The 16,145-nt window shown below is 38.2% G+C and overlaps 1 protein-coding gene across 5 annotated transcripts in view; it reads right to left on the bottom strand.

The window, feature by feature from the left end:
• ralgapa2 (Ral GTPase activating protein catalytic subunit alpha 2) overlaps nt 1–16,145 on the bottom strand; it is a 522,648-nt gene that overhangs the window by 95,164 nt on the left and 411,339 nt on the right. For all 5 annotated transcript variants that reach the window (XM_048535653.2, XM_059648353.1, XM_059648352.1 and 2 more), the window contains one exon: nt 9,153–9,274. In XM_048535653.2, the coding sequence (XP_048391610.2) occupies nt 9,153–9,274 (122 nt within the window). The remainder of the gene's footprint in view (nt 1–9,152; nt 9,275–16,145) is intronic.

Genomic DNA, 16,145 nt, shown 5'->3' with positions numbered 1-16,145 from the left:
GAAAAGCTTGTCCAGTGTGCTCAGGAGAACTTGTTTTTGATTGACAGGCTTACAGTTCAATAAGGGAGGCATTGATGCCTCAAGCCCTTTAGAGTGAGGTGGGCGAAGAAGCTCAACATCGGGAAACATTTAGGAAATGGTGATCATAATATCACAAGGTTTAGGTTGGCTATGAAAAAGGACAAGGAGCAAAGTGTAAAAATAATTCATTAAGGAAAGGCAAATTTTTGAGAAGTGAGAATGGGTTCAGTCCAGCTAAGTTGGAAACAAAGATTGGCAAGCAAAACTGTAATGTCACAATGCCTTTAAAAAGGAGCTAATTCAAATACAGCCATAGAGTCACAAAGTCATACAGCACGGACACAGATCCTTCGGTCCAACCAGTCCATGTTGACAGTCATCCCAAATGCCTGCGCCTGGCCCATATCCCTCCAAACATTTCTTATTCATGTACTTAACTAAATGTTTTAAAACTGTGCGCACATCCAACGCTCCTCTAGAGGTTCATTCCACATATGAACTGCGCTGTCTAAAAAAAAATTGCCTCTCACATCTTTGTTCAATCTTTCTCATCTCACTTTAAAAATAAGCTCCTTAGTTTTGAAGTCCCCAGCCACAGGGAAAAGATACTTGCCTTTCACCTTATCGATACTGCCCCCCAACCATGATTTTATAAATCGCTATAAGGTCATCTCCTCAATCTCCGATGCTCCAGTGGGAAAAGCATCAGCCTATCCAGCCTCTCCTTCTAAATCCTCTCTAACTTAATAATATCTTTCCTATAACAGGGCAATCAGAATTCAACACAGCACCCCATATGAGGCCTCACAAACATCCTGTACAAACTCGACATGATGTCCCAACTGCTAAACCCAAAAGTCCAAGCAATGAAGGTAAAGCATGCTAAGTACCTTCTTAACAATGCCGTCTAGATGTGAAGCAAATTTCAAAGAATTATGTACATGAACCCTGAAGTCTCTCTGTTCTAAAGCACTACTCAGGGTCCTACCTTTTGTTTGTTTAACCAAAATGCAATACCTGACATTTATCCAAATTAAACTCCATTTGTGACTCCTCAGCCCATTGGCCCAATTCATTAAGATGTCTTTGTAATCTTAGGTATTCTTCTTCAGTACACCATCAATTTTGGTGTCATCCACAAGCTTACTAACCGTGCCTTCAATACCCTCATTTAAATCACTTACGTAAATGACAAACAAAAGTGGACCCAGCACTGACTACTGTGGAACAGTGCTGATCACAGGCCTCTAGTCTGGAAAACAACCTTTCAGCATTACTCTCTATTGCTTGTCATTAAGCCAATTTTGTATCCAATTGGCAAGCTCACTCTGAATCCCATGTGATCTAACTTTACTAATTAGTCTACCACGCAGAACCCTGATAAAGGCTTTACTAAAGTCCACGTAAACAACGCCCACTGTTCTGTCCTCATCAATGCTCTTGGCTGCTTCCTCAAAAAACTCAAATCAAGTTTGTGAGACATGATTTCCTTCGCACAAACCCATGCTGATTATTCCAAATCATTCCTTGTCTCTCCAAGTACATATAAATCCTATCTTTCAGGGTCACCTCCAACAACTACCAAAATCAGGTGCTCAGGTCTTCAGTTCCCAAGCTTTTCCTTCGATCCTTTCTTAAGCAAAGGCACAACATCAGCCACTCTCCAGTCACCTGACTCCTTATCCATTGTTATGGATGACTCAAATATTAGTGCTAGGGGTCCCACAATTTCTTTCTTAACTCCCCACAATATCCTGACATAAACTAGATCCGGTCCTGGAGATCTTTCTATCTTTATATTTTCTACCTTTACATTTTCTAAGACCTTCAGCACTTCCTCTTCTGCAATGTGAACTTCTTTCTTAAGCTCAATATTTATTTTCCCCGATTTCTCTAGCCTTCATTTCTTTCTCCAAGTAAAAAGAGACCCAAAATATTCATTTAATATCTCTCCCATCTCCTGAGGTTCAACACAAAGATGACATCTTTGATCTTTAAGGGGCCCAACTCTCTCTCTCTCTAGTTGTTCTCTTGTTCTTAATATATTTTTATAATCTCTTGGGATTATCCTTAATTTTATCTATCTCATATCCCCTCTTTGCCTTCCTGATCTTCCTCTTAAGAATGCCTCTACACTCCTTATACTGTTCAAGAGATTTATTTGAATCCAGTTGTCTATATCGAAGATTATTCTTTTTTATTCTTGACAAGAGCCTCAATGTCTTTATTCATTCATTGTTCCCTAATCTTACAGTTTTACCTCACACTCTAACAGGAACATATTGACTCTGAACTCCTGTCATTACAATTTCAAAGTCTTACACTTATTACATGTCCCCTTCCCTGCAGTCTACTGCAATAAGCTTTAAAAAGTCCTTGTCTCTTTCTACTAAAATATGCGTTACTGCAAGCAAAAACTCTAACTTTTATGGAAGGTTTAACCTTTCCATAATTATGTTAAAACTAACAGAATTATGATCACTAACCACAAAATGTTCCCCTACTATCACTTCAGTCACGTTTCCTGCCTTATTACATTCAAGTTCTACTGCTGGCACACTAGATACATTCTCATGAGGGTAAAATGTAGGATAAATGAAGTTGAGGCTGTCTGGTGGAGAAAACAGATGGAGTTCAAAACAGAACAGAAAAAAGCATTCATTTGACAGATGTAAGGTTAATAATACAGTGAGAATTAGGCTTAATATACAAAGTTCAGGTGGGAGGGGAAAAATATGAAAAGGCTGAGAGAATAGTAAGAGACTGCAGCTAACATCAAAGAACATTTAAGTGTCTTCCATTAGGATACATGTAATCAACAGGATGGGAAATGGTCAGGTAGATCTTATGGTGCAGGGGATAACCTAAGCTAGAAGCTACAGATTCGTCTCCCAATCTAGGGCTTGATGGCCACGGTCAAGTTCATAAAAGCTTAACAGGGTGATTATCAACTTGTGAATGCTTCCAAATGTCAACAGATGGCAGGAAGAACAGGGTAGTCTCTGGTCAGGTACCCAATGTGAAGTGAAGCCCCTCAGGCTATAGCCTCTCCTGAAACTAGTGGCCTAGTCCAGGAATAAGTAGCTACTGAAACAGGCGTTAAGCAACCACTTTGTCTGCCTCACAGTGCACTCTAGACAGAAAGAGAAATAAAGTGACAATGGTTAAATGGGGTCTAATACAGAACAAAAAGAAGGGTGACACATAGGTGGAGAGGGCAAGACTGAGGCTGCGATCCTAGGCCAGATGATCAAGTTTGTGTGCGACAATACTGTGCCTTTAGGAGATGTTCTGGCCTATTTCTCTTGAAGAGGCATGTAAACACCATGGTGCTGACATGTCAGCTACAGAAGCAATTGGTAAACAGCTTTGAATTCCTTAATTTTTTTAAAAAAGACAGACAAAAGAAACACCAATAGTTAGGCTCACGAAACCCAGTGTTTTCGTTATGCTTTCAGTTGTAGTTTGCAGTTGGTTGTTGAAGCTGATATATACAGCTCTCACTCCACTGCAGCAAAAAGCTGGCATTCTCTCTCTGCTGCTAGATTGATTCTTTCAGTGCTCCTTTCTCTTGGAGTGCAGAGGAGATAACCCCTGAGGAAAATCTGGCTTACTATACTTTCTGTTGTCAAGGGAGTGATTATGGGATGCTGTTATTTTGGAACATTTGATGAGTATTAATTAAATAATATATTAAGTATTTCAATAGAGTTAAAATTATGCAAATTTTAGTTTTGTTTGTATTTTAGCAGTATTGTAACAATAAAGCATGTTTTGCTTAAAGCCTGTAGTGGACCAAACAAATCACATCTGAACACAGTGTCTTGCACTTACCTTGAAATAACATAAAAGTTAGGGTCTGGGCTATCTCCTGGAGATATTTTGAGGGGGTTTGGTCTGGTCTATAACATATGTTACATCCTGCTGGGGAACCATAAAGTTAAGTACACCAAGTGAGAGATCCCAGTACTTACCGAGAGACAAAATCAGAAGATTTGAAAGTTTAAACAAACCATGAAGGTGTCCTACAGAATGGAGACAGGCTCTTTGGACCAAACTGGTCTGTGCCAACCAAAGCGGCCATCCATGCTAACCCCATTTCCCTGCACTTGGCCCATATCCATCTGTACCTTTCCTATCCATGTATTTGTCCAAATGCCTTTTAAATGTTGTTAATGTACCCACCTCAACCACTTCCACTGGCAGCTCATTCCATACCACCCTGCGTAAAAAGGTGCCTGTCAGGTTGCCATGTCTTGTTTCCTCTTACCTTAAACTGATGCCCTCTAGTCCTTATTTCCCTAACATTGGGAAAAAGACTGAGTATATTCACCCTATCCATGTCTGTCAAGATCGTATACACTTCTATAAGATCCCCACTCAGTGTCCTGCACTCGAAAGAAAATAGTCCCAGCTTGTCCAACCTCTCCCAAAAACTCAGCTCCTTAAGTCCTGGCAATATCCTTTTAAATTTTCTCTGCGCTTTTCCCAGTTTAATAACATCCTTCCTACAGCAAGGTGCCCAAAACTGAACACAACACTCCAAGTGCGACCTCACCAACGTCATGTACAACTGCATCATAACTTCCCAACTTCTATACTCAACACCCTGACTGATCAAGGCCACTATGCCAAAAGCCTTCTTCACTGCCCCGTCTACCCGTGACACTATTTTCAGAGAAGTGTGCACCTGCAAGATCCCTCTCTTTCACTACACAAGGCCCCACCATTGACCATGAAACTCTTCCCTGGATTTGGCTTTCCAAAAATGCAACATCTCAGACTTATCTATATTAAGCTTCATGTGCCATTTCTCGGCCCACTTTGCCTATTGATCAAGATCCTGCTACAATTTCTGATAGCCTTCCGCACCGTCCATGATACTGCCTATTTTAGTGTCATCTGCAAGCCTACTAATCACGTCTTGTACATTCTCATCCAAATCATCAATATAGATAACAAACAGCAATGGGCCCAGCACCAAACCCTGAGACACACCACTAGCCAGTCAGACAAGTACCCTACCAGCATTACCCTCCGCTTCCTAACATCAAGCCAACTGTGTATCCATATTACCTGCTCTCCCTGAATTTCATGTGATCTAGCCTTCCAGAGCAGTCTACCATGTGGAACCTTATCAAAGGCCTTAGTGAAATCCACAGAGACTACGTCTACAGCCCTGCCCTCATCAACCTTCCTGGTCACTTCATCAAAAAACTCTAACAAATTTCAGAGAGATGACCACCTACATTCAAAGCCATGCTGACTATGCCTAATCAAACCCTGTCTTTCCAAATGCATGTATATCGTATCCTTCAGAATCTTCTCAAGTAACGTGCCTACCAGAGATGTTAGGTTTACCAGTCTATAATTCCTTGGTTTTTCTTTGCAGGCATTCATGAATAAGGGCACAACATTCAGTACTCTTGAGTCTTCTGGGATTTCACCCAAATGATGCAAATATATCAGCCAGGGCCCCGTCCTTCACCTCTGGCAGGGTTCTTGGATATATCTGGTCAGGACCAGGAGATTTACCCATCTTCGTACTTTCTAACACTTCCAACACCTCCTGTACTGTGATATGGACTGTCCCTAAGATATTGCCAATAGCTTCACCAAGTTCCTAAGTATTCATGTCTTCATGTCTTTCTTCATGGTAAACACAGAAGTATGCATTGAGTGCCTTGCTGATCTCTTGTGGTTCCACATATAAATGTCCACTTTGATCCTTGAGGGATCCTATTCTCTCTCTAATTATTCTTTTTCCTTTAACATACATCAAGTAGCTCTTTGGATTCACTCTTATCTTCTCAGCCAAAGCTATCTCATGCCCTCTTTTTGCCCTCTTGATTTCCTTCTTCAGTAAACTCCTGCATGCTCTGTACAACTCCAGGGATTCCCTTGACCCTAGCTGTTGCTTCTGAGCCATGCCTTCACCTTTTTTTCTGGTCAATACAGTTTACCACACCTAGTTCTTTTTCACTTCATTTGTGGAATGTGGGCGTCACTGGCTGGCCAGCATTTCTTGCCCATCTCTCAATGCCCTTGAGAATGTGGTGATGAGCTGCCTTCTTGAACCGCTGCAGTCCTCCTGTTGTGGGTTGACCCACAACACTATAGGGAAGGAATTCCAGGATTTTGACCCAGCGATTGAGAAGGAACAGCAATATATTTCCAAGTCAGGATGGAGAGTTACATGGAGGGAAACTTGGAGGTGGCGGTGTTCCTATATATCTGATGCCCTTGTCCTTCTAGATGAAAGTGATTGTGGGTTTGGAAGGTGCGGTCTGAGGATCTTTGGTGAATTTCTGCAGTGCATCTTGTAGATAGCACACACCGCTGCTATTGAAAACAATAATATAATCTACAATATGTGAAGACAACTTCTGTTCTAACATTCAATTAGAATTAACTAGAGTTAAATATGGGTAATGCATACATTTTGGTCGCACATTCGACCAAGCATATCAAATAGCAAATGCAATCAAGAGGGATCCCATGGATTTCTCTCAGTAACCCCTCAGATATTAGTAACACAGTTGTTGACAGTAATGTGATTGAGGTGCTATACATAGGCTTGCAAAACACATTTTGTAACAGGCCACATAACAAGTTTTCAACAAATTTAAAGTTATGGAATAAAAGCAAATGTGGAACCGTGATTATGAAAATGGCGACACGACATGAATTGCGGAGTAATGATGGACTATTGCTTTTTGGACTGAAGGAGGTTTTTTGATGAGGTTCCCCTAGATTGGTATAATGTCCATTGCTTTACTTGATCAAATAAAAAATTGAACTTTGATGTTTTGGGCAAATTTCAAAATTTAAGATGAAAATAGTTTGAAATTATTGTGATAGAATTCAAAAAGACATCGCCAGGCTGGTGGTAATGGTGACAGGTTAAATTTAATGCAAAAAACATAGTGATATATTTTGGTCAGAGGTAAGAAGGCAGGCAATACAAAACAAAGGAAAGAATTTTGAAGACGATACAGTAGTAATTTGTCGAAGATGGTCATACAGATTGACAAAGTGACAAATTAAGCATATGGGTTTCTTGGCTTTATGAAGAGAAGGATTGGAGCACAAAAACAAAGCAGCTATCATGAATGTTGAACACTAGCTCAGCCTTAACTCATCATGTCCAATCTGGGTGCAACATTTTAGGAAGGATGGGAAGGCATTAAGTAAAAGCACAGTAAAAAAAAAATTCAGAGAATGGACTTGAGTTATGTAGATTGATTGGAGAATCAGGGATTGCTCCCGTTAGATAAAATGGACAGGAAGTTTGTAGGGGGTGTTTAAAATTATGACGGTCCTGGACTAAATAAATAGGGAGAACTGTAGGGTAATAATTCAGTTGTGGTTTACAAAATGAAATTGGGTAATTCTTTGAATAGAAAATATCTGCTGGACTTCAGGCTAAAGCAGGCAAATTTGAATAGCCAAACTGTACTCGCAAGGAGCTGGCAGACATGATAGGTCAAATGGTCTCTCTCTGTGTTTTAACAGTTCTATAGTTCCGTGTTTCTGGACAAAGAATGGATTGAGGGTCATAGTGGAATGTTAGTGAAATCAACTAAAAGGACTGATCTTGTTGGGTCAAACTGTCCTTTCCTGTTCTTAGAACGCTTCTATTCCTATCAAAATTACGAATGCAATTAAGACAATAAACTAAGCCATGATGGAAGATATTTTTCTCTGTTGGTTCTCTCAGGTTTTCCCAATTTACTCAGTTCAGGGGCCCTCATGATTTTAAACACCCCTAGCAAACTTCCTGTCAGTGTTCTCTAAGGAGAGCAATTCCAGATTCACCAATTGACATACATAATTAAAGGAAACCAAGTCCATCCTCAATTTATTTTTAACTGTGCCTTCTCCTCCATCCTAAAATGTCTTACCCCGACTAATCATGATGAGTTGAGACTGAACCAGTGTTTTATAAACACTCATGATGGCCGACTTGTTTTTGCACTCTATCTTCCTATTTATAATGCCAAGAAACCCATATGCTTTATTTATCACATTCACAATGTGTCCTTACAGCTTCAAAGTGCCACTGTATCTTCAAAATTCTTTCATTTTGTTTTGTCTTTCTTCTTATCTCTGACCAAAATAATTCCTTATAACCTGTCACCTTCTTCAGCAGTCTTTCCACATCATCTTGAATTCTATCACTGTCCTCATTGTTCAGGATAATTTCAAGTTATATGTCATCTGTAAATTTTGAAACTCTGCTTAACACATCAAGTTTACAACAAAGAATACATAAAAATTTGTCCTGTAACATGTATAATAAACTTTATAAAATCATCTAAATGAAGAGCAACATGTAAACCAATTGGCAAATACGTTCAATGATCTGCTTGACTGAACAATTCGCTATAAACAAACAAAACAGCACTTACCAAAAACTTCTGAAATATTTGTTATATTATTTTACTTCACTGACAAACCTTTTACCATATCCAAATGAAATTTCACTATGATGTTTTGTGAAAAGAATGCATTTGATTATTTGCAACTTAATATACCACAATCTGGAACAGAATTCAAATTTAAGATGCAGATTTCTCAGAGGATGCATTTACAATTTTATGTCAAATTTTCAGCAATAAAACACACAGTTAATGTAGCTTAATGACCATTTGTAACAACTTTCAGCAATCTTACTTCATTATAATGGACTTATGCAATTTCTTTGGATTCTGGGGCATTACAACTCAACCTTACAAACAGCTGCAGCATCAACATGGAACATCGACAACTTCTGTGCTGCAGGATCCTATTCCCTCAATTCAGCACTAATTTGGGTAAGATCCTGCATAGCACATTGAATGCATAGTAAGTAATCTGCATCCTTTACTCAGTGTGAAGACATTATTCTGAGCAAGTTCATTAACCTAGCTGGATTGGAAGGTTAACTAGCTAACTGAGAGAAAAGGCTTGAAACTGGATAAAGGAACAGCTTTGATACAAAAAATTTAAATGAGCACCTTTATTCCTTTTGATATTCATTAGTTTATTATAAGGAAGAAAGATGGTCTTGAATTTGTAAGCATTTATCTGCAGAAAATGGGTGTACATCTGTCGCTGAAGTGCTCCATAAAAGAATAATATCGACTTACCCATGTTACTAAGCGTGTAGCTTGGGGATGGACAGAAGACTTGAGCTGCAAAATCTTCAAATGTCATGATCTCTTTGTGTTGCTGAACTATTGCTTCAACATACTGAGCTCTTTCTTCGTAACTGTATGACTGGTTAAAGAAATTGCACAGGCATAGGTTGGTGAACATACTACAGGTCCTGTGCAATACTGGAAAAGGCCTAATCACCACTGTTTTGTAACTGTCAAAGTGGCTTATGTTTATTACACAAAATTTAATAGTCTTAAAATTTCCTTGAATTCCAGATGCCCTATGAAATCAAGGATCCCAACAACTTGCAATTAAAAGAAAATTGTTGGTGAACTCTATGCATATAATATATACAGTCATTAGCAGTTATAGTTATTGGCAGTTTCTCTGTGAGAATGTGTTTTCATATATTTAAATGCAAATAAATAATTCAATCCTGTTGAAGGAACAGATTCCAGAATAATATGACAGATGGCTCCAATAACGTCTAAAATTTTTAGACTGCAATCTACTTGCCATTGCATACTTTGACAGAATTTAACATTTTAAAAAAAAAGGGAAATACAACACCCTAGTCTTCTTTATTATTTTTCTTCTATTATATGTGGTCATTGTGCAATCAGAGCAGTCCCAGGTGTAGAAACCTTCTGAATGGACCAGCCATTAGATTTTGAACATAGCTCTCCCTGCAACGTGTTGTAAAACTTTGGATCAATCAAGATCATTTAAGAATACTTCAACATAAACACTTTGGAAGATGTCACTGTACTGCTGCACAGTATTCAATTTCGTCTATGTCACAGTCAATAATCAGCACATGCCAGACCTGCCACAAAATATTATTTAAGAGCAAAAGCTACAGCAGCAAAATAAAACGCCATACAAGAAATATATTCTGTCAAAAATCTGATTACATTATCTGCAATAAAACACCACTAAATTGCTTTCCTATGACTAGAATAAAACATTGAATCGGCACAGTAATCAAAAAACAGTCACCAATAACTTAAAAGTGTGACAGGGTTCAACAACCTGCCAGCTGCCCTAATCGGGCCCCTGCTTGTATCTGCTTTTCATGAAACATTGTGGAGAGCTTTTATTTTCTTCTTTGTGTAAAGTTTCCTCCTCTACAGAAGCAGTAGAAATTACAGTTATAAATCAAATACCGAATCCTGGTCCCTTGTAAAGCTGGATGTTGTCTTTAATTTCCCCTTGGAAAGTCAAACTGATGCAGCAATTTGGAAGCACTCGAGCCAAGATAGAAACACATAAGAGAACATTGTTTAAAAATGCCTAAAACTGGAGGAATTGGATTAACTGATACTTTAAAACTATTTACTGCAGCTTTTGTGTGAAATAACATTCCAAAATAATTTCTGTGTACATTCTCTTGGTTTGGCTGGGAGGTAGGGAGGAGGTTGGATGAGTGAGGAGGGTACTTAAAAAATTTAGGATTTGTGCTTTTCAGAATATTAGAGACACACAATGAAAGGTTATGAAAAATGTTTAAATATGAACAAAAAAAGAAATTATATCTCTAAACGATTTAAACTGTTGTCCAAGGTTGATCAGCATATAGTGCAATTTATATCATTGTAAATTTAAATTCTTTTGTGTGCCCATTATTTAATGCTAGAGTTTAAAAATGGACCAGAGTTTATTTATTGCTGGCCTTTCTTTATGCTGACTTAAATTCTGATGACCCTAGTTAATGAATAGCCCGCTTAATTTGCTAAGAGCAGAGGCACATTTTTTCTGTCAATCCTTCAGGGACCAACTGATGCCATTCACAAGTCATTATAAGTCGTCTTTTCCTGAAATACATACAGGCTGTTGCTAGGCCTCCCTATTCCATATTGCCACAGCAAGCCACTGGCCTCGTCAACAGCAGGCTGTTGGGCTGGTGTGTCCGTCTGGCGAACAGGCGCTTTGACACTAAGCTGGCACGTGCTGGCGCAGCAGGAGCAGGCTTGGGCGTGACAAATTGTTGAAAGAGCTGAGCTGAAGTTGAGGCCGGGAGCCACCTGAGCCTCAGGCCCTCTATGGGCCTGTCATCAGTCGCCAATTCATTGCTTGGCCAATAGTCTGTAGTCAGCTTCTGGGCTCAGTTTAAACAAGGCAGAAACAATATAAAGCCCTTTCAGGCGATGGCTAATAACACCCTGCTGTTTAATGAAAGGTCCTGCATAACTAACACGTAAGCATACAACGCAGCACACAACTGCTAACAAAACAGAGACATTCACTAAATAATGTATGCAAAGACAGTAAGACTAGGGCCTCCAAATTAACGTAGACCCAAATGATCCAGTACAATAGCCAGTTCACTTATGAAGGCAAGCAGGCAGCCAGTAATACAGACCGTGACAACATGCATCAAGTTTGGAAAGAGACAGCAGGAATAATGATAGCTCATTGCATATATTAGGATCTTACTGACTGTATGCTTTAACTCAAAGTGGTCACTACAATATTTTTCAGTATAAAAGTTCCTGCTTATTCACTTCATTAACACTTCAATTCAAAATAATGGCAAATTACTAGCTAAGTTGAGCATTTTGATTTGTAACAAATGTTATGTTTATCATTGGAAGCTGACAGAATAGGTACAAAGCATTGAAATTAATGTTGTGTACTGAGATCTTGCTAAATATTATTAAACATTGTTATATCTTTGAATGTTATATAAAACCATAAAAAACTAGATATTTTTCATATCCTGCAGGTACATGGTTCAATTTACTAGTCCTCCAGTATTGGTCATCAGCATTAAAGATAATTATCTTTTTGAAAAGAGATAGATAGATTACTACTAGCATAAAAAGAAATAACCAACCAGTTAATCTCTATGCTTATATAGGATGACCTAGATTCAAGATGCGCTAAAAATATAAATTCCACATGAAAAATGTTAAAGATTTGATATGAATTAACTATCTCTTTAAGATACCCAAGTGAATTATACAAAAATAATGTTAAAATATCAGATGGAACATTCCTCCACAATTCAATTAATTCCTGATGTTGCAGTTCACAGGCTAACACAAAGAAAAAGACACATCATATCCTCATTGCCACAGCAACTGATGTCACTAACATACAACCTTTCAAAAAAAGGCTACTTAATGAGAAATGCATCATAAACATCACCTCAGCAAAGAGGGAAAAAAAACAGTAAAATTAAGGAAGGTACTTGGAACAGTTTTCCTCCAGTCTCAGTAAAAATTGAGCTCTCTCAAAATTGGTGCAACAAAATAAAACCAACCAGGAAAGCACAAAAAGTAAATAAAGCCATATGGTCCTCCATTATCATAAATTCTACATGACTGCGATTGAGATTACTTGACTAAATATTGACTGAAGCTAAAACAGACATGATTTCCGTAGATAGGATACAACTACGTAGCTAAATTGTCTGCAACGTAAGTAACTAGATAAAACAGTGCAATACATTTATCTGAAACAATGTTTCCTGAAATGGAGTCTTCTATTAAAGATGGATTAGCTTAGTCATGTGTTAAATGAGAGCTAAACCTTTGTAATGTTGGAAATTATTGATGTTTGCCTCTCCAAAAGAAATTATCCTGCGAAGTAAATAAATTAAATCCAGTAACATTATTTATTCTATTTCAGATAATTCTGAATTATTCATATCATATGACGAATAAATTATTATTTTTCATATAGACCAGAAGGTCCAAGGTTCAGTCCCTGATTTTTACAAAATTGCCATAGTTGAGGTAACAGTGGGCTTGCTATAATTGGGCTAGAAGGAGAAAAGAATTATTCAGGGCTTAAGGCTGCTACAACCCAACAAAGGGTTCCTGCGTGTAGCGCTGCTCAAGGTGCTATGTTGCAATGCATTAGAATACAGTGATACTGAAAATGATTGAAGGTAGAAAATATCAAACTTTTCTGACCAATTCTTCCTTTAATGAATAAATAGAAACAATCCAATTTTTAAAGAGCTCATATTGAAAAAAAAACCTATGGTGGACATTTTCACTTTCGAATGCCCAGATGAATTTTAGACGACTCCAAGTAAACAGTAGTTTCTTTACAACTCTGATCTGTGTTTAATATATGTCATTGCAAAGAATGTTTGGCAACATAGTGCAAGGATTCGTTCAATTTGGCAATCAATTACTGCAAATAAGTTAATCCTTGGGGACTACACTTTTGCTTTGGTAAAATATAAATTCTGGATTGTAGGGGGCAAAATCCATTTGTGAGGCCCACTGTTAAATCACCAGAAAAGAGAACAGCTCAACAAAAGTAACTTAAAACTCTTTCAGGATGAGGTTAGCTAGCACCTGCGAACCTGCTTAACAGAATCTGAAGCTTTCAGCAGAGAATTGGAACGAGCGAGGGAAAGCAACAGTTTAAAAACAAAAATCGAGAAATGCCCAGCTAAGAGGAAGACACCATATTTCTGAAAGCGTAAAATAACTGTAGCATTCAAGAGTAAAGTACTCTGAATTTAAATTCACCAAATGAATTTAACTTACAATTAAACATCAGAAATACTGTGATAACCGCAATGAAGCAACCCTGTTGCAATATATGGCTGATTGGCACACTTTTTTCAATTATGCTGTTAAGTATCTTGAGTTACAGAATGTAACTCAAACAAATTTGGTGTGACCAGAAACATCCATATGTATTTTATATTCACAGGATTTAATTGGGAAGAACCAGAGTTTATGCACCTGATTAATTACAATCTCCAAAGAAATCCTGTGTGACCTGTTAAGCCCTGGGTTCCAATTAATGAACAGCATATTTTAGAGATGTCCTTCCATTGGGAATAAATTAACCTGTGTTACCAACATATATATTTGAATAGGTGGTCACAGTGTGACAAGATAAATTTCTGTTTCCTAAATCAAAGAATTCCAAATACAGAACAAAAAGGTATAACAGAATCTCTAAAAATAGTTAATAAAATGTGAGGCTGGATGAACACAGCAGGCCAAGCAGCATCCCAGGAGCACAAAAGCTGACATTTCGGGCGTAGGCCCTTCATCAGGGTCCAGGCCCGAAATGTCAGCTTTTGTGCTCCTGGGATGCTGCTTGGCCTGCTGTGTTCATCCAGCCTCACATTTTATTATCTTGGATTCTCCAGCATCTGCAGTGCCCATTATCACTCTAAAACTAGTTAGCTACTTTTACTAGGCTTGGACATATGAATCAACTTGCAGGTCAGCTTAACTTTTGAATGCTGATTTGCTCATCTAATACAGCATGCACCAATGCCACATTTATTCTGTACAGACTCTTTTAATGTACTTTCAAGCACAGCTTATATCTGACAGGAATTCATTCTCAGTCCTGTGATCAATGGAACGAACCAATGCCGAATTTGCAGCAATGCCTCATTCATCCTTTCATTACAAAATGTAAAATGAACTTGCAACCCGAAAGCCGACAGAGCACTTTTCTCTACTAAAACTATTTGGAAGGAATCTTGTAGAAGCTTATTCCTGGAGAAAACACTGTCAATTTCTTATGACTATTTTTGAATAATGAAGTATTTTCCTTCCTGTAGCTAGATTATGGAAATATATTTTTATCTCAGGCTTTCTCTCAATTGTATTCATGTCTGTACATTTCACAGGGTGAAGGAAGGAAGTAACTCTTTAACTTTTACTTATAAGTAAAAAAAACTCATTCAGGAAAGATTAAAGCATACACTTCGCTTATCTTTAACAACACAAATAAACAGTTATTCTCGATGCCCTAACCCAATGTTTTCCTTCTTGTTTGTTTTTAAGGTAGATGTAATGTTATTAACAGACAGAAGTGGTGGAGGCAGACTAACAGACAGGAGGTCCTGACAAGTTCTGTGAAAGGCTAGCCTTTCTGTCAAAAATAAATGTGACAAGTGGGACATATTGCAAGTTGTAGCTTGTTAGTTTGTGAATTGGTCTACAGCTGTCACAGTTATAGCTTCGATAAAGCTGGTGGACTCAAGACTTGAAATTGTCAGAGGTTCGGACTGCTTAGGAAAAACAGCAACTTGGAATATTGTTTGAAACCTTGGATTTGGTTTCTGCTCGAACAACGTTGGCTCCCAGGCCTAACTTGAACTGACTAAGAAGGAAGCTCTTTGAGAGCCACAGTATCAGATCTCTGCTCTCCCTTGCTACTTTTGGGATTTCCCAATGGAAACACAAAATAGGCCAGCCTATACCAATGTACCGTAATAGTATACAAATGTGAAAAATATATCATCTAACACATTTCATGGCATTTTACAGTGCAATGCGAAGTAGTAAAGATGCCTAGAAAATCCTGAAATCTAATATTGTTTTGGGTGGTTATTAGACAATTTGCATTTCAAAGGTCTAGCAAGACTAGCTTATGATTGTGAAATTGATTGCATGGGCAACAGAACTTCACAAAACCTTGTTAAAACAATAGTTTGTTGAGTATCAGAAATATTAGTCTGCATCACCACTTGATGGAAACTCCAATGGAAGCCAGAAAGTCAGGCAAGAAAACGTAATAATCTCCAAAGACCTAGAATCAAGAGTACGGCCTAATACTATAACTCCTTGTACTGTTTGATCCCATGCTTGAAATTGTTGTGGAATCATGCTAAGCTGCAGGGATGCCATCTGTTTAGGCATATTTTAAGAACTTGAAAAAAAATATAATAAACAGCACTGTTTCATAAGTAAAATGATGGGGACTATGGAGTTGAAAGGGAGAAAAAAGCATGGCAAAAGGAGAGAATGAGGATGAGAGAGTTTAGCTCAGCTGCCAAATGACATCCGGTTGGGAGTTGGGAAGACATTTTCAGGTGAGATGTGGGAGCAAATTACAGCAGCTGCTGGAATCTGTACTTAAAACAAAAAATGCTAGAAATCACTGCAGGTCAGGCAGTAACCATGGGGAGAGTGCAAGCTAATGTTTTGGGTCTAGAAGACTCTTCATCAGATCACTATATTTCCCTCCGTTAGTATGGTAACAGATCGGAG

Source organism: Stegostoma tigrinum, chromosome 9 (assembly GCF_030684315.1).
Source record: "Stegostoma tigrinum isolate sSteTig4 chromosome 9, sSteTig4.hap1, whole genome shotgun sequence".
Classification (NCBI taxonomy): Eukaryota; Metazoa; Chordata; class Chondrichthyes; order Orectolobiformes; family Stegostomatidae; genus Stegostoma; species Stegostoma tigrinum.
The sequence above is the reverse complement of the archived record's forward strand: the minus strand, read 5'-3'. Positions and strand labels throughout refer to the sequence as shown.